The sequence below is a fragment of the Sturnira hondurensis genome, unplaced genomic scaffold (assembly GCF_014824575.4).
Source record: "Sturnira hondurensis isolate 20B ecotype Veracruz unplaced genomic scaffold, ASM1482457v3 Scaffold0006383, whole genome shotgun sequence".
Taxonomy (NCBI): Eukaryota; Metazoa; Chordata; class Mammalia; order Chiroptera; family Phyllostomidae; genus Sturnira; species Sturnira hondurensis.
The window spans coordinates 158,903-179,892 of NW_028079014.1; the positions used below are offsets into that span (position 1 = coordinate 158,903).

The window sequence follows — 20,990 nt, forward strand, 5'->3', positions numbered from 1 at the left end:
CTGAACCTTGCTCCCTCCCGGCTGTGGGGCCCCCACAGCTCCTTTCCGGGAAAACAGGTGAGGCCCAGCCATGGCCACACTTTGTGACGTGAGGCGTGTGGGAATGTGACACTCCCAGTTCTTCGAGGCAGGACAGTGTCACATGCTGCTGGGCTTCTCGCTGTGGGGGTCCTGGCGCCAACCTGCCAGAAGCAGCTGGCAGTCATGGAGGGTTCGGGTTGGGGTGGGTGGTGGTCCCCAGCCCATCGGCACAGGGCAGGCTGGGGGCTGTGTGCTTCCATGTGTTGTGGTCGCTGCCTACCGTGGCCCTGGGCCACACGGGATGGGAAGGCCCGGCCTCCTTCTGTCCCCTGGGCCCGGGGAGCCGGCTGTGGTCAAGCTGTGGTCAGTTTCTCCTATTTTCCCGAAGACAGAAAAACAGTGGCCCCCGCGCTTGTAAATGCAGTGCACCGAAAATAAAGAAATCAACACCCCAAATCGCCTTTGTTTCTGCTTTCGAGAACCGCTAATGGCATCCTGCCTGTCCCTCCCCTGGGTAGGTGCACTCTCCTGTTTGCCCCCCTCCTGGCTTCAAGCCTCGCCTCCCTCAGCCCCCCCGAAGCACAACACACAGCCACACGCGTTCACAGTGTCCTATCCGGGTGTGCTGGAAGCTGCCCACCGCCCCACCAGAGGCAGGCTGGTTGGGGTTGGGCTGGCTCCCGGGGGGGAAAGGGGCTGAGATCTCAGGCTCCTCCGGTCCTTGGCTCTGGGCCAGGCCAAGGGGAAAGCAGCAGGAAGTCAAGGTCCTCCGTGGCTCAGCATGGTGGGGACAGTCACTGGGGAGGATCAGGGGCTGAACCAAGGAGTGCTATGTGGGGAGGAGGGCCGTGGGCCCTGTGGGCACTCCCCCTCTCTGGGTCAGCCTCCCCAACCCCTTGGGTGGCATGCCCCTTCATTCTTAGGGGTGTCTTTCCCCCAACAACCAACAGTATTTTCTGGGCACACCGAGGGGGTGCTGCCCCACAGTACAAAGTGGAGAGGGGCAGCTCCTGTAGCAGAGTGGGGCTCCACAGGGCACGGGGGCTCTCCAAGGGACAAGAGACCAGGCTGGCACCGAGGATTAGCAGAACCGGTCAAGGCCCACCCCCACGGAGGAGCCTCCAGGGCCCCTTGCAGCACCCGACCCAGCCGCCAGTCTGCGCAGTTGTCCCACGTGGCCCCGCGCAGCCCGGAGGGTGCCCGCGGACAGTGACATGATGTCCTGGCTGAGCAGGGCGGGGAGAGCCCCAAGCGCTTGAAGCTTCAGACAGGGCCGCAGGGGGAGGAGGTCCAGGACTCTCAAGGTGTCCCACACTTCGCCGCCGCTGCGGTGGAAGAGGGGAGCTGATCCCCCTCCCTCTGGCCCCCTTCTCCCTGCTCCAGGGCTTTAGGGCCAGCAGGTGTGTTAGGTCTCCAGGTGTGCGGAGCCCTCTCAGAGACGCAAGCCCTGGGCGCAGCAGGCCGCGCGGGGGGCAGCCGGAGACCCCATCTCGCTCCAGCCAGGGGCGAGTTGGCTGCGGCGGGTTAAAGCCCCGTCAGCTGGCGCGGGAAGCCCAATGGCGAAAGCAGGCGGCCGGTTGGGCACCCTCGAGGGGCGAGTCAGTCCGGGCCCGTCGCTCGCCGAGCCAGAGAGGGCGCGCCGGCCGAGGGGGGGCGCCCGAGTTACCGCGGCCGCGCAGCCCCCGCGGGCAGACAAAGGAGCCAACGGGGGGCGGGGGAAATGGGGCGAGGGGGCGGGGAGCCGCGGTGTCACGTTACCGCCCGCAGCGCCCTTTAACTCTGGCCCCGCCCCTCGAGCCCGCGCCCCGCGCCCGCGCCCCGCCAATCCGCCCGCTCGCCCCGCCCGCCCCGGGTGGGTGTGTGCTCGCGGCCAATGGGCGGCGCGCGGGGGCCGGGCCGCGGGCCGAGTGGGGGGAGCGGCGCGGGCCAATCGAGGCCGTGTTGTTGAAACTGAAAATACTACTTTATGCTAATCGCGGTGGGGCCCGCGAGCTGTGGGCGTGGGACCCTCGAGTATAAAGGGGCGCGCGAGGGCTGGGCGTTCCACAGCCAAGTGCTCTGCGCTCGGTGGGTGCCAACCAGGCCAAAGCCACCCGAGCGAGCGAGGACAGGCATCGAGGGGGCGCGGCCACCGGCCCGACCACAGAGCGAGCGAGACTCAGGAGCCGTCCACGGCCCGTCAGCCAGGTAGCCGCCGCGCCCGCCGCGTCCCTTTGCAAATGCAGACTCCGACTTCGCGGGGTGTCCCTTGCGCCCGGCCCTCGCCCTCTTCTTCTCCTTCTCCTCCTCTTCCTCTCCTCTCCTCTCCTCTCCCACGGCCCCGGACCCTGCGGTCCCTGGCCATGTCCGACGTGTATCTCTGCAGCGAATTGGCAATGGAGCGCCTTGTCTCCCGCCGCGCCTATCCCCAGATAGCGCGCAGCAGCGCCTGCCGTAGCCTCTTCGGGCCGGTGGACCACGAGGAGCTGAGCCGCGAGCTGCAGATGCGCCTCGCGGAGCTGAATGCCGAGGACCAGCGCCGCTGGGACTACAACTTCCAGCAGGATGTGCCGCTGCGGGGCCCCGGGCGCCTGCAGTGGACCGAGGTGGACAGCGAGTCCGTGCCCGCCTTCTACCGCGAGACGGTGCAGGTGGGGCGCTGCCGCCTGTTCCTGCCGCCCCGGCCCCGCCCGGAAGGCGCGGTTGCTAACCCGCCCTCCGGGCCGCCGGCTGACGAGCCCCTCGACGGCCTGGAGGAGGCGCCGGCGTCGCCGGACAGCGGCTCGGCTGTGGCTCCGGCCCCAGCCGCCGCTGCCGCGGCGCCGCCAGAGAGCGCTGAGCAGGAGGCGGGACCGCCTCCGCGCAACCAGGAGCCCCTGGCTGAGCCCCTGCACTCAGGGCTTTCGGGGCGCCCCGTGGCGGGCACTGCGGCCACCGCCGCCGCAGGAGCCACTGCAGCGGCTGCTGCCACCACCACTGCCGCCGCCGCGGCCGCGGCCGGCGCTGGAGGCGCGGGGATCAAGAAGCTGCCGGGGCCTCTGATCTCTGGTGAGTCCCGCTCAGCCCCGCCCCAGCCCGGTCCGGCCGCGCTTTGTCCAGCTGGCCGTGCTCCCCGGCCCTTGGGGGTCTCGGTGGGTCCCCGCCTCCTCCCGTGGCGTTAAAGGGCTCGCTGCGCGAAGGGCGCGGCTGCGCCCGCCCGCGGTCCCCGCCCTGTTGTTGTGCTCCCGGGAGTGCTCTGGCCCTCTCGGAGCGCGGTCCTGTCCCGGGCCCCGCGAGTCCCTCCCCGGGCGTGGCGACCACGGCGCGGAAGGGGTTAAGTGCGCGCGGCAGTCCCGGGGGTCTTGGTCGCGGGACCAGGGGGAATGCTTACACGGCGCATCGCGAGGCGACGTCAACAAAGCTGACCCGCCACGGACCCGGGCGCGGGCGGGGACTACGCCCCGACTCTGGCCCATCTTAGCTTCCCCGGCCCGCCCCGCCCTGACCCGCAGCGCGCGCTGTCGCCGCAGATTTCTTTGCCAAGCGCAAGAGGTCTGCTCCGGAGGCCAAGCCCAACGAGGTCCCCGCGGGATGCAACGCTCCTGGCGGCGCCCCAGCCGTGGGCTCCCCGGAGCAAACCCCGCGCAAGCGTCTGCGATGAGGTGAGTGCGGCGGCTGGGGGCGCGGGGAGGGGCCCTCGGGGTCCTCCGGGTCGCCGCGGTCTCCCGCCCACCTCACCGTGCCCGTTTCTTTGCCCCCCCCGCAGCCTCAAACCCAAAGAGCCCCGAGGGAACCCGCTGGGCAGCCAACATGAGAAGAACGCTGGGCCTCGGCCGGGACCGTCCTTGTAGCAGCGACCGGCGGCAGCCGCCACCGGCAGCGTTTGGTTTTGTGTTTAAAGTTTGAAAACTGTGCAATGTATTAATATCTCCTCTATATCTAAATGTATTCCGCACGGAGAGTACACTGGTCCCAAGGTGTAAAGCTTTAAGAGTCATTTATATAAAATGTTTAATCTCTGCTGAAACTCAGTGCAAAAAAAAATGAAAAAAAGAAAAAAAAAGGAAAAAAACATGTATATTTGTACAAAAAGTTTAAAAAAAAATTATACTAACTTATATTTTCTATTTATGTCGAGGCGTGGGCCGCTCTGCCACGCGCTAGCTCTCGGTTATTGGTCATGCCAAAGGCGCGGTGCCTGCACCTGGTTACCCCGGTTACCCTGGTTACCCACAAATGTACATTTATTTTTGTAGCGGACTCTGGGGGGGTCGCTCACAAGCCGTAGCTGCCTGCCTGCCGCACCAGCCCACCTAGCTTGCAGTCTCTTCGCGCTTTCGCTCTGTCTTTTATTATTTAGGGTTACTTTAAACTTGAAAACAACTCTGTTAAAAACGGTTCCTGAGCCGACCACACCACTGCCCCGGCCCCTCGTCCGCCGGGTTCGAAATAAAGAGGCCGACAAACGCTGCGACTCGGCTCCGTGTGTGCTTGTGCCGACTCCCCCCGCCCCCCGGCCCCCCCAAAGCTAGGGAGATAGATTACCACCCAGGGGCAGCCCCAAAGAGGGGGATGGTCTCCAGGCAGGCTGGCTGGCGCCCACCTGCTGCAGGCTCCTAATTTAGGGATGAGCGGCCCCGCCCGGCTCTGCGATCGTTCACACACACATACACAGGTACGGGGTGTGCCCCGAGATTCGGGCTCACTGCACCCCCTCACTCCAAGGCAACTGCCACACCCAGCTGTCCTGTACTGAGCCCGCGTGGGCCTCAGGTGGGCACCTGCGGGGTCTGGTCCACGGCAGACCCCCCTCCTGACTGCGGTCACCCCAGGCACCCACCCACGCAAAGTGGAGCCCCAGTCGCTCCTGGGTTTGCAGAGACCCCTGAAGGGTTCCGCGCCTGTTGGCTCTGCGCTGGGGGAGGGGCGGCCCACAGGCCTGCTGGGTGGGGGAAGGGAGGGCAAGGGGAAGCCGGGGGGCTCCTTCAGGACTTCTGTGGAAGAACTCCAGGCTGCGTCCACCGTTGGACTTGGGGACCTCGGGCACCCATTGGCATTCCGGTTTCAGAGTTCTCCCTTCAGTCACAAAGCAGAGACACTTTTTAAAAAACAGCTGACCTATTATAAACCTCTGAAAATCACGGATTGCAATGGGAAGGGTGACATAAAACAGCAAAAAACAGAGGCCGGTGGCGTTTTTGCTGGTGCCAGGAGAAGTGGAGGCCTCGTGTACCTTCAGTGACCGGTTTGGGGGCTGAAGTCCCCCCACGGTCAGGGACAAAGGCTGGGCTCAGCCCTCACTTTGGGACACACACGTGGCCTTGCTGTTAACCCACTCCGACTGCCAGCTGGGGCCAGATGCTGAGACAGCTCGCCCCCACCCCCAATGAGAGTGGGGCCCCTGCCCCCTTCAGCTCCAAATCAGCCTGGTTACCCCGGAATGCGGAATTGGATGGCACAGCCCTGACTCAGGCCCAAGCCTCCCCCTGCTGGGGGAGCGGAGGTGGGGAGGGGACCTGCAGGACCCCCCCCACCCCCCCTCCGTTAAAAAGTGTTACTGGTGACAGAACCTGGAGGGGCAGGCGCCCTGCTGTCCCCGAGCACATTGGCTACAGAGCCTTGGTCCTTCGGGTGGGGCAGCTGGACCCTGCCTGCTCTGCGGCTGGGCTCTGGTGCCCCGGCCAGGGACCAGGGACCTGGGGGTGGTGTGGCACAGGGGTGCCTCGAGGGTGGCTTTCTCTGCAGCACCGTGAGGGCTGCGTGGCTGAAGGTGACCACTCGTGTTCTTTCTCAGGCAGTTTCTTCCTGGGGCTCAAGCTGCTGGCAAGGGGGACCCAGAGGTGGCCCTACAGGGAAAAACACTGGGTGGTGAGTCTCACATGTGACTCTGGGCACAAGTGGCCCCGGCAAGCCCTCCTTTCCCTCTGTGGGCCTCAGCTTTCTGCCTCGGACGTCCTGGGCGAGGGGACCTGGCCACCCTTTGCTTGTCTGTGAGTGCCCGGCTGCCAGCGCGGGCCCTCGACGTCCATGGGCCTGGCCCGACCCCAGGGCAGACACAGTGGTGGGTCTGCCGCCCGTCATGTCGGAGTCCCCTGCACTGGGGACCCATGGTGAGGATAATAATGACAATGACTGTGACAACCATGACAAGGAGCGGTGAGGGCTCCCCGCGCTGGGTCCTTGCTCTGTGCCAGGCACTAGTCCTTCTTCAGTGAGGGCCTGCCGGTCATGGGAACACACCTTGGTCCCTGCTTGTTTAAGGAGGAAACTGAGGCAGGGAGAGACCTGTGCGAGGCTGAGCTGCTGCCCTGGGCAGGACCAAGGAACATGGGCCCGGAGCTACCGGGCTCTGCTGCCTGAATGAAGCTCCATCTTCTCTCACCCCTCACGGGGCGGGCCCAGGGTGGGGAGTGGAGCCAGGCCCCATGGAGCAGAGCTCGGGCCTTCAAAGCCTGCTGGGCAGGCCAGGCGCATGGGGTGGGCTGCAGGGAGAGGCACCCGGGAGGGCAAACCACGGAGCCCGTGACCCCTTAGCCAACGAAGCAGGGATGGCCAGGCAGGGGCTGAGGAGGGGCTGCCCTGGCAGCCGTGGGCCAGGCACTGGGCTCAGGTGTGCAAAGGTGGGGGAGGGCCTGGCACTGAGCAAGGCCGAGGCCGAGGGGGGCCCCCATGGGCGGGGGTGCTGCTGGGAGTTTCCCCAGGGGCCAGGTCCTCTGGACCCCCATCTGACCTGGCCTGGGGTGGGTGTGGGACCTGCACGTGGCCTAGACATTTGCTACTGACAGGGTGCCTTGTCAGGCTCCCTGCCTCCACCCTCTGCCACTGGCCTCCTGGACCTTCTGGGTCTGATGGGCTGGGGCCAAAGGGCGGATTGTATCTGCAGGTACTGGGGGGCCCTGAAGGCAGCAAAGCAGGGTGACGGAGGCCGCGGCTGCTGGGTGGCGGGGACTTGGGGGCTGGTGACGGGCTCCTGCGGCCACTCAGGCAGGAGACCAGTTTGGCAAATACCCGCTTGCGTCCAGTGCACTGGCCACTACTTGGGGTGCCAGAGACCCGGCAGGAAATGAGAGGGACACAGCTCCCAGCCCACGGGAGCCACCCCTGCCATGGCAGATGACAGAACAACACCTGCTCAGAGAGGGCCAGGGGCGGGTGGGTGTGAGAGCAGGCCAGGCCAGGAAGCCCCCTCCAGCCCCAGCAGGGCACTGAGGTGGGGCCGGGACATGTGAGGATGAAATGGGAGACCGGCTCAGGCAGAGGGAGCAGCGGGTGCAAAGGCCCTGAGGCCTGCAGCATCTCAGGGGGCAGGGGGCTGGAGCGGCGGGGGGAGCTGGGAGGGAGACCCGGCGGGGTTTTCTGATGGCCTGGGTGGGGTGGGGGATGGGGGTGCCCTGAGGAGTCTGTTTATTGTAAGTATGAATGGGGGCCTTTCTACGAACCTGAGCAGAGAGATCCTTCCCGGGGAACGGGAGAGCGAAGGGTCAAAGGCCCTCTTTTGGGACTCCTCTCTGACCCTGAGTCAGCAACCCACAAGTGCTGAACCCGGTGGCCTGCTGAGGGGCCCGCCCTCTCCGGGGTCCTCCTGTCTGCTGCTGTGGTCACACGGGCTTTCTAATGTGTCCAGTGGGGAAGGCGGGGAGCGCCTGGATCGAGGGGCTTCGGGCGGAGTACAGGGGCCAGGGAGCATTTCTGGAGGGGCTGGTGCGCAGTGACCTTGACCCAGGACATACCGCTGAGCGTAGTGGCCATTCGTCCATCCCGCCTTGGGGGGCGGTGAACCCTCCTGAGACCAGAGCAGTATGGAGAACAGCCGGTGAACGGAGGGCCATGTGTCCCCGACCCCTCTCCTTCGTCAGTCATGGGGCCGATGGGCTGGCTGTCCGGGGCTCAGGCTGTGGCAGGAGGCTCGGGGCACCAGGCGTGGCAGGGCCCAGCTGAGCGAGCTACAGGGTGAGGCGGGACTGTGGGTGACGGAGGCTCAGCCGAGTTTTCTCCAGGACCTGCTCCCAGGAGAGCAGGACCACGCCCTCCCACCGCCAACCTGCCTCCCAGGACTGTGGGGGGCTCAGGGGGGACAAAGCCCGGGCCCTTGCCTTGAACACACAGCTCTGTGGGACCCTCCCAGTTCCAGGACCCCAAGGCATGGATCCAGGCCTTCGTCCCATCCGCATGGCCACTCTGCTCCTCCCCTTCCCCACCTGCGCGGTGATATCGGGAGTCAGGAGCATCCGGGGAGCTCAGCCCCACCTGCCAGGGGTGGTTGGATGGGCAGGGAAGGCCTTCCAAGCTGGCCCAGGCCCAGGCCGGCTGAAACCAACCAGCACCAGCTGGGGCCTCAGTCCCTTTCCCGGGGCTTCTCCACGGGCTGCTTGGGCTTCCTCCCAGCATGGCGGTTGGGTTCCCAGAGAGCTGGGAGCTCTCTAACGGCCCAGCCTGGGAAGGGAAGGCACCAGCACCAGTCCCCGCCTCCTCCCCAGCAACCCCCCCCCCCCCAGTGTGTGCTCTGCCAAGCTTGCTGGTGCCCAAGGGAGGGGGCCCAGCCCCGCTTCCCCAAAGAGCTTGTGGCCCTCTGGCCACGCACCCTTTCTGGCCATGCCCAGTGCTGACCCAGCACGGCCTGGGGCTTGCCTTCCGGACTCACCCAGCAATTGCCACCCAAGTTAAAACCAAGCTGTTTTCCCTCAGCATGGAGTTTCAGGAACACACAGAAAGAAAGGCCACGGAGCAGTTCTCGCGTTTGAACGGACCGAACGCCAGGAACGGCTTCTTGCTCAGACATCAGAGCTGGGTCCAGGGAGAGGCCGAGCCGTGGGTGTGTGCACAGGACTTGGGGGACCCTCCTCCGGCGGCCACAGCCCCGGAGCCAGCGCCATGGCAATGCCCGAGAAGGGTGCCAGCGCTCCCCTCCTTCTTCCGTGTGTATTGTCATGCACGACCTACACGCGCATGGACAGATACATAATTTCTGTTTCTGTTAACTTGGTAGCTGTTTATATGTTTTCCTCAGCAATAGCAATAGTATCACTTGTATCCCCTTTAAGAAAATTACGGGAAGAGGCAGACAAAGCCAAAGTGAGCAGAGCAGAGCAGAGCCATGGCCCCAGGTCTCCTGAGCTGGTCCGTGTCTTCCCCTCTCCCAACGCTTATTATTCGTGTTTATTTTACTTTAATTAATTAATTATTTTTAAAGCGATCTCAGACCCCTGTTCCTCCCACGGACAGGTCCACCTTTGCCACTAGAGCGGGCGTCATTCTGGGGGTGCCGCGGGGCCCCACCTTCAGGGCAGCGCATTTGGAGAGCCCCCCACGTTACTCCAGGAGACCACAGCTCGCTTCCAGGCAAGGCCCTGTGCTTTGTACGAAACGACACGCTACCGCGGCTGCCCCGGAACCACCGCCAAGTCTCACAGGAGACACTGCCCAGGGCGTCGGTCCAGGGACCCCCCGCCTCACATCTCGCACCCCACCCCCTCCGCCTCGCTTCCTTCTGGCAGTGAGGTGGCACACCCCGCTTGCCAGACGGTCCCTGCAGGGGGAGGACACCCCACGTGCTCCCGGGGGTCCGAGCTGGTTGGTGTGTCGCTGCTTTTCTGAACCTCTCGAGCCATTGGTCCCCTTAGCGACGGCGGCAGCCATAAGAATGGTGCCGTCTCACAGGCAGACGGTCACTTGCAGGTAGCAGGAGGCACCTCAGCTGGGGACTGACTGCCCCAGGGGCACAGGGGGTCTCCCTGAGGGTCTGTCTGTGAACAAACACCACCCCCTGTTCCTGGAAACTGCCACCTGCCCTCGGCTACTCCTTGGCAGAACCCCCTCAGGGGTCGGGGTGAGGCTGTCCTCGGGCAGGGCCTCGGGCCAGGTGGGCTGGCTTGTGGCGGCCTACACTCGCTGGGGGCTGCCCCAGCTCCACCTCCTGGGGCGCCATTTGGAGCAGGGACAGAGGGGGCTGTCCTCTGGCTGTCCCCCTTCAAGACTTCCCTCTTTGCTGGGGCCTGGCACCCACTGCCCCCCTGAGGTCTGTCTATGGCGAGGGAAGCAAAGCGCGAGGCCTCTCCCCGCTCTGAGCCCCGGTTGCCCCTCTCAGACAGGGGTGTAGTGGGAGCCCCTGAGGGCCTGTCGAACTCCAATGTTCTTTCGGGCCCATGAAGCCACCCATGGCTTACAATCTGCCCCCAACGGCCCCGTGCTCCGGGGCTTGGAAGGCCTGAACCAGCAGGTGGAAGGGAACGGCCCAGACAACAGCCAGGTCTGTCTCCTCCGTCCCCTGTGCAGACCCTCCTCAGCCGCCGTGCTCCTGCGCGGACAGGCCCCTCGCCCACCAGTCACACAGCCCAGGGGCCTGCTGGCGCGGTCACAGCTTCTGCTGGCACCCAGAGCTCTGTGCCTGGGGCAGGGGCATGGAGGGAGGGCGAGAGCCAGAGCATTTGAATTCTGCGAGAGGGCTTGTTGGTTTGGTTTTCTTTCCAGTGCCTCATCGCAGGGGTTTGCTCTCCTTCCACGCCTGCCACTCTGGGGGCTCCTGGAGACAGGTTTGGGGGGCAGCCCCGCCCCTTGCTCCACCGGGCTCCCACGCTCACTTGAGAGGCTTTCTCGGGCTCAGGGCGCCAGAGGCCCTGTGGCCTTGGCCCCCTCAGCCCGGCTGCCCCAAAACCCCAGAACCAGACAGAACCGGCCTGCCCAAAGGGGCGGGGCAGGGGAGCGCAGGGTCCTGGAGAAGCAGGTCTCTGGGAGTCGCCTTGGGGAGACGGACCCCTAGCAAGACGCCTTTCCTGGGAAACGTGAGCAGGGCCTGCCAGGGCAGCCCCCCGCCCCCCGCCCCCGGAGGCCTGAGAAGAAGGTGGCGCAGGTGGGAGGAAATTGAGTTGGCTGGGCCACTGCACAGAGAGGGACCGCCTGGGCGGGGCACCGAGGAGGGGACAGTTCGTGCAGCCTGGCCGGTGGGAGTTTCTCGAGGTCAGAAATGCCCAGGCAGGAAATGAGATGAACTTGTAAAAGACATCAAAGGAAGTGGAAAAACCATTCCTCTCCCATGTCAGGAGAGGGGAGGGGGCAGGAAATGCTGGCCCTTCATTAGGGGACGGAGGGGCGATGAGAGATAGCACTAGCTACTTCAAGATGATTAAACTCCAGAACCGGGGAGAGCTGGGGAGAGCAGGGGGTGGGGGCCCCAGGAGCAGGCCTGGGGCTGGCCAGGTGTGTCCCTCCGCGGGCACCGGGAGCAGCATGTAGCGGCCTGGCCATCTTTGGCCGGGAGCACAGGCCTAGCCTTGCTGAAGACCTGGGAACTGGATGCAGGCCTTTTCCCGGAAGGAAACCCCCCGCCCAGCCCGAGTGCCAACACCTGGAGGTTCCCGAGAGTGGTGCGGTGCCAAGGACACACCCAGGGGTCAGAGCCCTGCTCCCTCTCCGCAGAGACAGCCGGATGTCCGGCCAGAGGAGGGAGGGGACGCTGCCCCAGGCGGACGAAGCTGGCCTCAGCACCCTTGTACAAGGCCAGGGGCCACGCCGGCCCTCTACTGGGGGGGGGGGGTGGCCCGTCTCCACTGCCCGGCTCTAGCTGGCGGTCTGGGGCAGTCCTATGCCCCCAGGCAAGCCTCCCCTGAGCCTGGGCGCACCCAGGCGGCTTCTGGGCACATCCCAGGTGGCAGGACAGCCGCTGCAGTGGCCCCTGACCGCTCCCTGCCTGTCTCAGCCACAGCCTCCTCCCTCCCAGGAGGAAGGTTTGCGGCACCAAAAGTGTTTGAAATGGCATTTGGGGAGGTGCAGAGTGTCCCAGCCGGAGGTCTCCGCTCAGCTTCTTAGGGGGGTGGTGGGTGGGAGGTGTAGGACCCCCAGGCCTGGCAACCAGGACTGGTGGGAGGGGGCGTGGGCCCCTGCTTTGAAGGGCTAGCAAAGTCCCCAAGTGGGCCAGGACTTCAGGTTAGGAAAAGGGGGCGGCCCAGCAGCCCTGGGGGTGGCAGGGTTGTTTTCCCCGTGCCCTGGGGGAGCGGCTGGGAGCCTGGTGCTCCCGGGAGGCTGCCCCCCCCCCCGCCGCCCCCCGTGCCCGACATTATAAACAGCAGCAACAGTAACAAGGAAAGCCCAAGAATCTAGGTCAAAGGCCAGCCGGAGAGAGCACTGCTGGGCGCCTGGGCGTCCTGCAGGCGCGAGGGCCTTCTGGGGGGACAGNCGGCCCAGCAGCCCTGGGGGTGGCAGGGTTGTTTTCCCCGGGCCCTGGGGGAGCGGCTGGGAGCCTGGTGCTCCCGGGAGGCTGCCCCCCTCGCCGCCCCCCGTGCCCGACATTATAAACAGCAGCAACAGTAACAAGGAAAGCCCAAGAATCTAGGTCAAAGGCCAGCCGGAGAGAGCACTGCTGGGCGCCTGGGCGTCCTGCAGGCGCGAGGGCCTTCTGGGGGGACAGCAGCTGAGGGTGCAGCACTCTGATGAGGCAGGCTGGGGGCTGGGGGCTGCGCCGGGCCGAGGGGACTCGCAGCGGTGCCAGGCTGCCCTGCCCGACTGTCGGTGATGCGCGGCGGCCCGGGCTGGAGCCTCCCCCGCGCCGGCGGCGCGGCCGCGCTGGGCTCGCTGGTCCTCCGGGAGGGGCGGGAAGGCAGCTGGACCCGGCGGCGATTTATGGGCCTTTCAGGAGAGCAGGTGCCTCCTCGGGCCGCCCATTGTCTCGCCGGCCTCACAATGGGGCCGCTGCAGCCGCAGTGCCGGCCCCCGCCGCGGCCCGCACGGCGCGAGGGCTAGAGGCGGCGCGGGGCCTCGGCCCGCCGCGCGCTCATCGGCTCGTGCGTGCCTCGCGTCCCGCGTTCTCTGCGCGCCCTCCGCGGGGAGCAGACCGTGCACACTTGGGGTCCATCCCTGCGCGCGGCCTGCCCGCTCACCCTCAGGTTTCCCGCGCCGCGGCGGTGTGCCCGCGGGCGGCCGTGGCGCCCGCTCCTCCTGTGCTGGCGGGCACCGGGCTCTGCCCGGTTGGCACGGCCCGCGCCGCGGCGTCCGGGGTGAACACACAGCGGCCCATTCTTCCCGGCTCCGCGCAACCATATGGCAAATCCGCGACGGCACAGCAGCCCCCGCTCATTCAGGCGCAGAATGTCCCGCAACAGGGGACAATGACAACTTTGTTCGCGTCTATTATGGAAGCGAACGGGGGAGGGAAAAAAATCATTTAACTCCGAGAGATAGCCAGCTAATTACCAACCATATGTGAGCCCCGATTCAAAGCCGCGCCGAGCAGTTCATTCTGGACTGGCGACTTTATTATCGGCATAGAGGGCAGATGTCCCAACAGCACTCGCATCACAGGACATCGTGTCGGGCAGTCCTTGAAATGTCCTCGGAGCTCTTTAAATATTAAAGACCCGGCCCGCTGGTGGGCTGGGCCGGGGCCCTCGGGGAGCCCGGGCCCAGGAGCAGGATTCAGCTGGGGCGAGCGTGGCAGACGCTGACCCAGGGAGAAGTCCCCCCTCCTCTACCCCTTCCTGGGTGCTTGGTCACCTGGGGCCCCGGCAGGGAGGTGCAGTGGGAACCCCACACGCACGGATGCTGCCCTGTGCTTTCTGGCGTCTGTGAGGGCCATCGAGACCCCACTTCGCCCCGATGGAAGGCTCTGGAAGCAGCGGTTGGGGTGTCTGGGTGCACAGGCCGGGCCTGAGCCTGGCTAAGCTGCAGTTTGCAGAACCAATGGATGAGTGAATGAATGAGCTGGGGGCGGACCCACTCGGGAAATGCCTTGGGGGCTGGGGTGGGGGAGGCGTGGGGATGAAGGGGAAGCAGGGCCCTCCTGGTCTCTGCACCAGGAGGAGGCGTCTGGCCTGGAGCCTCGGCTCTTGGAGGAAGGAGGAGAGCTCGTTAGAGGGCTAGCGCGAGAGAGAAAATCTCTGTTTTCCAGGCGATGCAATTATGTTCCAGCTTTTTCTCCTTGTTATTCTTTTAAGCCAAATGTCTGAATAAAAGGATTATTCCCGCCCCCCACCCCGGCCCGTGGGGGCCACTGCCAGCTAGATAAACTGCCGCCCTTGGCTTCCGCGTCGCTTCTGTGAAAATAAGTGAGGTCAGCTGCCATTCAATGGCCACAGCATATATATTTGACAGTTTAAATATCGGAATCCAAGAGGCAAGGGGGATTTGCATTTCTGCCCAGCGCGGAGCCCGTCAGGCCCCCACAATGGGGCCGGTTCACTCGGGGTGAGTCGACCTCTTGCGGGCGGGAGGGGGGACGCTGCACAAAGGCGCCAGGAGCTCCCTTTTGTCTCTTCTGCTTTGCTGCGTGGTGCCGTTTTCTGTGCCCCCCCCCCCACTCCAAACCAGGAGAGTGTCTTCGGAAACCTGCCGACTGCCTTTGGTTTGGAGGACATGAGGGAACATGGAAGCCCTCCCCGAAACGCGCCCTTCCGAGGGAGGCCTCACTGGCAACGAGGCAGAGTTCAGCTGAGCACGTGCTGGTGGGACACAGACACGGGGCGGGGGCTCCGGGTGCCGCGAGAGTGGGCTAATCAGCTGACTCCTGCTGGCCTGGACGAGGCCCTTCGTGAAGCCCCTCAAACGCCCTCTGTCCCCACTTTGCACGAGAGCCACACAGCCATCTGCTCTGCACGTGGCTTTCTCTGTCTTGGCGTTGGAAGACGGCATTTTGGGGGGCTCCCTGGGCACGATGGCCCCTGGGTGTGGGGACCCCGCTGCTCCATGACGGCGTCGGGAGAACGCTGGGGCAGAGAGCCCTCAGTACCACCGTGGACGGGGCTAGGCCGCCCCGCACGTCTGGGCGCGGCCTCTGTCCACCCAGGGTCCGGACAGGGCAGGCGCGCTCCCCTCCGTCACATCGGGGTGGGTGGGACACTGGCGGCCGGTTTGCTGGGGCCATTCTATTGGAGTCTGGCCCCTGGGAGCTTAAACAACAATCCCGTCTCCCTCTCAGAGGCTGGAGTCCGAGGCCTGGATGTCACGGGGCTGTTCCTCATCAGGCCTCCCTCCTGGGCATGTAGACGGCTGTCCCCTCCCTGTGTCCCCACACCGTGTGTGTGTCTGTCCTGACCTCCTCTTGTAAGAGCACATCCACCCGTACGACTTCATTTCAACTTCATCACCTCTGCAGAGACCCTCTGTCCAAACAAGGACGCACTTGTTTGCATTCCGAAGCCTGGGCTTTAGGGTTCCCACTCGAGCTTCGGGGAGACACAGTGCGACCCTTCACCACGCCGGGCCCGGCTCAGAGTGAGGGTGCGGGCGGGGCCGCGGAGCCTGCTTCTGAGGCGGGGGGTTTGACTTCAGCACGGAGGCTAGTGACTAATTCAGGCCCAGGGCCTCCCACGCTCCAGGAAGGCCTCCAGCGGCATCTGGGGACCCCTGCCCACCCCCGCCAGTCTGGGATGTTCTCCTGGGAGAACGGGAGTCTGGAGCCGGGTGCTGTCTCAGGCCCGGCCCACCCTGCACCCTGGGAATGGAGGCTCGGGCTCCCTGACAACTGGGGTGAAGAAGGGGAGGGGCTGCCAGGGCCACTCTGAGGGCTCGCGTCCCGGGTCGAGGCCTCCGGGGGGGCCGCTCTGCCAGGCCCCGAGCCCCTCGGAGTTGCGTGTCTTCACTGCCGTCTTTGGGGGCCTGACGGGCTCTCCTTCCCTTTCATTCTCTTCCATGTGTTTCTGCTTTTCCCTCTCATCCCCCAACACATCCCTAAATCCAAATCGAAGCCCGGTGGTGGGGGCCGAGGCTGAGACCCCACAGGGTGGCCTGGGGCCCGAGCCCCACCCCCCGCGCTGTGACTCAGACTCCGGTTTGGCGTCTTGGCAGGTCCACAATGACCAGCGAGGCGGACAGAGTGAGAAGGAGCTAACGCACGTGGCTGAAAAAACACTCCAGGCATTTAAAAAATGTCACATAATTGCAAAATAATAACAATAACAACAATATACTTTGGAATTCTGCTGGAACTGAGAGGAGGCTGAAGCGGAATGTGGCATGGGGGGGGGCCTGCCCCGGCCTCGGCCCGGGGGCTGTGGCTGAGGAGCCCACGGGACCCCGGCGCGGACCCCTCGCGGCAGCCAGTGGCCGCAGCGTCACTGCTTCCTCAGGTCACCTGGTTGGCAAACCGATGGTGCTTTTTATATATTGTAGTCCCCAAATGAAAATAGCCTTATAGTTCCCCCTCAGTGTAGAAATATCATATACTCATTGTAAAAAAAAAGCAAACGATACAGAAATGGATTAAAGAAGAATGAGATCTCTGAGTGGCTCCGCTGGTTGGAGCGTCATCCTGTCACCGGGAGGTTTTGGGTTCGATCCCCGGTTGGGGCACGTAGAGGAGGCGACCGATTCACACCCGTGTTTCCCTCTCCATCCCTCATGCTCTGAACTCGGTGAGCGTGTCTTTAGGTGAGGATATTAAAAAAAGACGAGGAAAAAAACCGAGCAAACAGAAAGAATGTAAAAGTCCCAACATCCAGACGCTCCGGTCCGGAGATGGGCAGGGGTGGCAGTTTGGCGTCCAACGCAATTTTGGGGCCCGTATTACATTTTGGTCTGAAGTGCACACTCAGCACATATTTTAAAGCCTTAGAACAGACACACACACACACACACACACACACACACACACACGTGTCCATGTGTGGTTTTAACGTCAAACTATTCAACCAGGAGGAGAGGTGAGCCGGTGAGGAAGGGCTGGGCCCTTCCGGGTTCAGGTTCAGGTTCAGGGGCTGCTGCTGCTGGAGGAGGCTGTGTGAGGAGGAAGAAGCATCCTGGAGAAGCTGCCCATGAGCACAGAGTGGGTGGCCGCCACCTGGGACTGCTCGCAGTTGCCCGGGGCGGGGAGGTGGACGTCTCTGGTTAATGCAGCGATGGCGGCGGGTTCGGGCCGAGCCATGTTTGTGTCACATGGGGTGTGTCGACGCCGTTTGAACTGTTTCCTGGAAGGAAAGGAAAGGGTGGGTCGGCGGGGGGCACCTCTTATTCATTTCCACACTGATGGGAAGTGGTCTCCATCCTGTGACCATGGAAACTTCCACGGTGCTTCCTGGCTGCGCATCCCCCAGACACCGTCCCCTGCCCATGGTCGGTCACTGGGTTGGCACAGATCCAGGACCAGCGGGCCAGGCAGCGGGGTCGGCTGGGCCCTCTGTCCCTGGCCTGGGTGTCTGCCGCAGTGTAAGCCCTGCGGTGCCCCCTGGGACAGGTCCTGAGGCTGCAGGGTGCTGGCCAGCCTGGGAGCCAGGTGGCGGGGGCTCCGGACCATCAGGCCGCAGCCCAGCGATCGACCGGCCTGCAGGCGTCTCGGGAAGGAGCAGGCCGAGGGGCTGGGAGGGTGCCCCAGGCTGGGGGTTGCACCCTGGGGCTGGGCCTGGGCTGGTGGCAGCTCGGCTGCTGCACTAGGCAGGCCGGCCTCACCCCCAGCCCAAAGGCTGTCCTCTGTCCATCCGAGCAGCTCGCAGACACACAGCAACGTCTGAGGACAAGGGGGTCCCTTTTCTTTGCAGTGGTCACTTGGCCCGAGTTCTGTGTCTGGACGGTTTGCAAGCCTGGGAATTGGAGAGCTGGTCCACCCCGCCCAAGGCACGGGGCTTTGAAGTCTGCTAGGACACTAAAGGTCACCGAGAGACCTTCTCATCGTCCCCCTACTGATTGGTTCAGTCAGCCCCCCACCCACTCATTCCTACCAGACCCTGCGTTCCTTCCCGCCACGTGCCCTGCCTACTCCTGCACCCCGTGTGGTCAGACCTGAGCAGGTGGGGGCGTGGATTGCAGGGGAGCCCCGGTAGGCAGAGAATGCCCCCTCCCTGGGGCCTCGGCTGCTGCTGGTGCTGCAGACAGACAGTGCTGGAGGCCGCGACCTGCCCACCGCCCCGCCCGCTGCCTGGGCGTCCGCGTCTGCCTCAAAACTGGCATCTGTGCCCGCCAGGCTTCACCAGGCCGCCCCCCAGGGCCGCCAGGGCTGGGGTCCTGGCCTGGGCAGGGGTCCCTCTGTCCCCTCTCAGGCAGCCCCCACCACCCCACACACGTCTATTTGGAGAAGGAAGCAACCAACTTGTTTTCATTCAGAATCGCTGAAGATCTCGTTCTGGAGAAACGAAGAGAGAAAAGCGCACCTTTCTGAGTCCGGCCGGCTGGGTGCCCACCGGGTGCCCCCTGGGTGCCCGCTCGTGCCCGGCGGTGTGCTGGGGGGCCGGTGCCAACGCCCCTCCCCTCCGTCCTCCCCACCCCCACCCAGGGCCACGGCCGGGGTCCCAGGGTGGCCTGCGGACTCAGTGTTGGCCAGGCCCCGCTCATCTGCATGAAGCGCACACTCGAGGCCCATCTGCAAAGGCGCAATTAAACGTGGGGGTGGGGGGACAGGAGGGGGCTTCCGAAATTAGCATTTCCGTGGCCATCTGGCGAGAGGAGCAGGCGCTGCCGGACAAAGGGCGTGGGGCGCGGGGAGAGGCGAGTGTGCCGCCGCATTGACCTGCAAATGAGGCTTTGTCAGCACACTGAAGCTGGCCGGACCCCCGACCCGGCGCCGCCCTCGTCAGCACGACCCTCGGCCCTTGCGGCCCAGGCTGGCGGCCCGGCACCCGGAGGCCCGGGCTCTGCTCTGTTGTGCAGGATGCAGGCTGGCCCGGGAGGTCGAGGGCCTCCGAGGCCGGGAGCTACCGAGCCCTCTACCCAGGCCGGTCCTTCCCGTGTGGCTGGCCTTGGAATCCCCCCCACTCCTGCCTTTCACTGCCCTGTGCACTCCCTGGGCAAGGCTGCTGAGACAAGCTGGCCGCACCTCCTGGGCCGTCTGTCCACGTGGTGGCCAGCCAGCCCTCAGCCTGGAGGCTCTTCGTCCCTCTCTGAGGTCCAGGCCCTCCCCACAGTCCGGGTGGGTGAGGGTGGCGTCGAGGTCCCCACGGCTCCTCAGCGGGTGCTGCCCAGGGCCACAGCCCCCGGGGGGTGGGAGGCGGGACTGCGGGCCCCAAGACAGCTGCCTGGGTCACTTCAGCTCAGACTTAGGCACCCCCAACGGCCTGGAAAGACAGCGTGAGGCACGGAGGGCGTGTACGGCTGCCTCCGGGCCTCAGTTTCCCCAGGTTGACAAACAGGGGTCTTGGTGATCCTGTTCAGCCTGCCGTCCCTCCTGGTCACTGTCCCCCGTCTCCCTTTGTCACCAGCTCCTGGCATAGTTGAAGGATTGGTGTGTGGCGCACCGGGAGAGCCTCTGACCCAGCCTGGCAGAGCCTGCTGGGCTTCCTGGGGGAGGCAGCGGGGGCTAAGTCCCGAACGAGGCGGAGAAGGTAAGGAGGGTAAGGGGGACCATTGCTGGTCTTGGGATCAGCTGGGTGGGGGGCTGGGATTCTGGAGACACAGGTCGGCCCTGGGTGCTAAGCCTGTGCTGGACGGAGTGGGGATTTGTGGGGCCCTCAGATGTCCCCTTGGCAGGGGCTGGAGTTCTAAAATTGCCCTGGAAGGGGCAACACCGGTCAACCTGCTCTTCTGGTGGAAAGGAGTCTGCTACTGATTTTCTTGGAAACTGGGGGTCCGGGCACCAGCGTTGGACGCCGCATTCCCAGGACAGGTGGGCACGCAGGCTCCGGCACAGCCCGCTCCTTCTGAGATGCCTCGGAGAGCGGAGCAGGGGCGTGAAAACGGGCGCGCTGGGTCTGCTCCGGCCGAACAGGAGCCTCTCCCGACACCCGCAGGCGCAGGGCTCCGGGAGCTGAGCAAACTCCGCCCGAGGCTGCCTTCCACAGGAGCCGCCGTGGGCTGGCTGGGCCTCGGGGGCTCCTGCGGGACTGCGCCACAGCCGGTCCGTGGGGCCAGGGGGCCGGTGGCGGAGCGCCCCTCTCTGTCCTCCACGGTCCTCGGAGGGATCACCGCTCCTCCTGGGTCAGGTCCTAGCCAGCTGCCAACAGGGAGTGGAGCCCGTGCCCAGTGTGGTGAACGAGCTGGTGGCCGGCCCTGCCCACGGGGAGACCGGCTGCGAAGGCTCAGGCAGGGCGGCAGTGGGTGCCTCGGACTGTGAGGGCAGAGCCTGGGTGACGTCTGGCTGGCTCTCCAGGACGGCTTCGTGGAGGAGGGGCCCTGGCCCGGAGCTCGGTGGGATGGGTAGGAGTTTGCTGACTGGAGCCCGGGAGGTAGGGCCCACTCGGTGGATGGCTGATGGCAGAGGCGGCGGTGGCCCTGCCAGGGGTGGTGACTGGGGGGAGGTGGAGCAGCTGCTGGCGGGCGGGTGGGAGAGTTGGTGACTGGGCCCGGAGACGAGCTTCCTCCTGCCTGGGTTTCCATCCCTGCTTCCCACGCTGGCTTGGGGCTGGCCTCCATGCCTCCCGGCCACAGGACGCCCCTCTCAGCGTGACCGGCCGGGCAGAAGAGCTGAGTGACGTGCAGCACGGGCCGGCCTTTGGCGAGCCCTGGGGCTGGGCAGCGTGCCCGCTGCTTCCTTACGCTCCAGAGCACGCGTGGGCCGGCCAAGGAGCAGCTGGCCATGGCCCGCCCCGCCCTGTGGGTTGGCACCGCCCACGGGCTGCCTCCTCTCCCCTGCCTGTCCCGCCGTCCTCTTCCTTCCCAGCCCACTCACAGGACCCCCGGCAGGGCACCTGCTGGAGGGGAGGCGGCCTCCTTCAGCCTGGGGGTCAAGTCCGGCCCGGCCTGCGGCCTGTCCCCACTGCTGGCATGGGGTCCAGGAGGCTGTGGCTGTGCTCACATGCAGAGGCCAGGGCTGGGGCTGGGGCTGGGTGACGAGGGACAGCCCAGAAAGACCATCTAGGGCTGCTGGTGGCCTCAGGACCCCAACTCACTCTGGGTGTCCCTGGCAAGGTGCCGACAAGGGGAGGGGTGGGAGCCTTCTGTCCTCAATGCAGCTCATGCTGCCACCTGGCCTCCCAGACTGTCCCCTCCATGGGCCCCCAGGCAGCGGGTCCTGAGCTGGAGGCTGCCCCCTGCCCCTGCTTCCCAGGCCCCCGGCCCACCTGCCTCCCCCACAGGCCCAGCCTCTGCCTCCTGCCGCTCACTCAGAGGGCGGCCCTGGAGGGACGAGGACAGCCTGGGTGGCAGACACACCAGTCGGCTGCCCC

General features: G+C 65.3%; 1 protein-coding gene across 2 annotated transcripts; it reads left to right on the top strand.

Moving 5' to 3' along the window:
* Window positions 1-1,964: 1,964 nt before the first annotated feature.
* CDKN1C (cyclin dependent kinase inhibitor 1C) lies at window positions 1,965-4,448 on the top strand. Of its 2 annotated transcripts, none has more exons than XM_037047793.1 (4): window positions 1,965-2,208; window positions 2,387-3,048; window positions 3,492-3,641; window positions 3,746-4,448. In XM_037047793.1, exons 1-3 carry the CDS (start codon window positions 1,988-1,990, stop codon window positions 3,638-3,640), a joined length of 1,032 nt encoding a protein of 343 aa, XP_036903688.1. In that variant the 5' UTR covers window positions 1,965-1,987; the 3' UTR covers window position 3,641; window positions 3,746-4,448. The 2 variants fall into 2 exon arrangements, with proteins under 2 accessions (XP_036903688.1, XP_036903689.1); XM_037047794.1 differs by having other exon boundaries at window positions 3,510-3,641.
* The last annotated feature ends 16,542 nt before the right edge of the window (window positions 4,449-20,990 follow it).

Coding starts and splice junctions, on each gene's coding strand:
- CDKN1C (XM_037047793.1), top strand. CDS start 1,988: ATGCTAATCGCGGTGGGGCCCGCGAGCTGTGGGCGTGGGACCCTCGAG. Junction 2,209..2,386: donor GTCCACGGCCCGTCAGCCAG/GTAGCCGCCGCG, acceptor GTATCTCTGCAG/CGAATTGGCAATGGAGCGCC. Junction 3,049..3,491: donor GCCGGGGCCTCTGATCTCTG/GTGAGTCCCGCT, acceptor CCTGACCCGCAG/CGCGCGCTGTCGCCGCAGAT.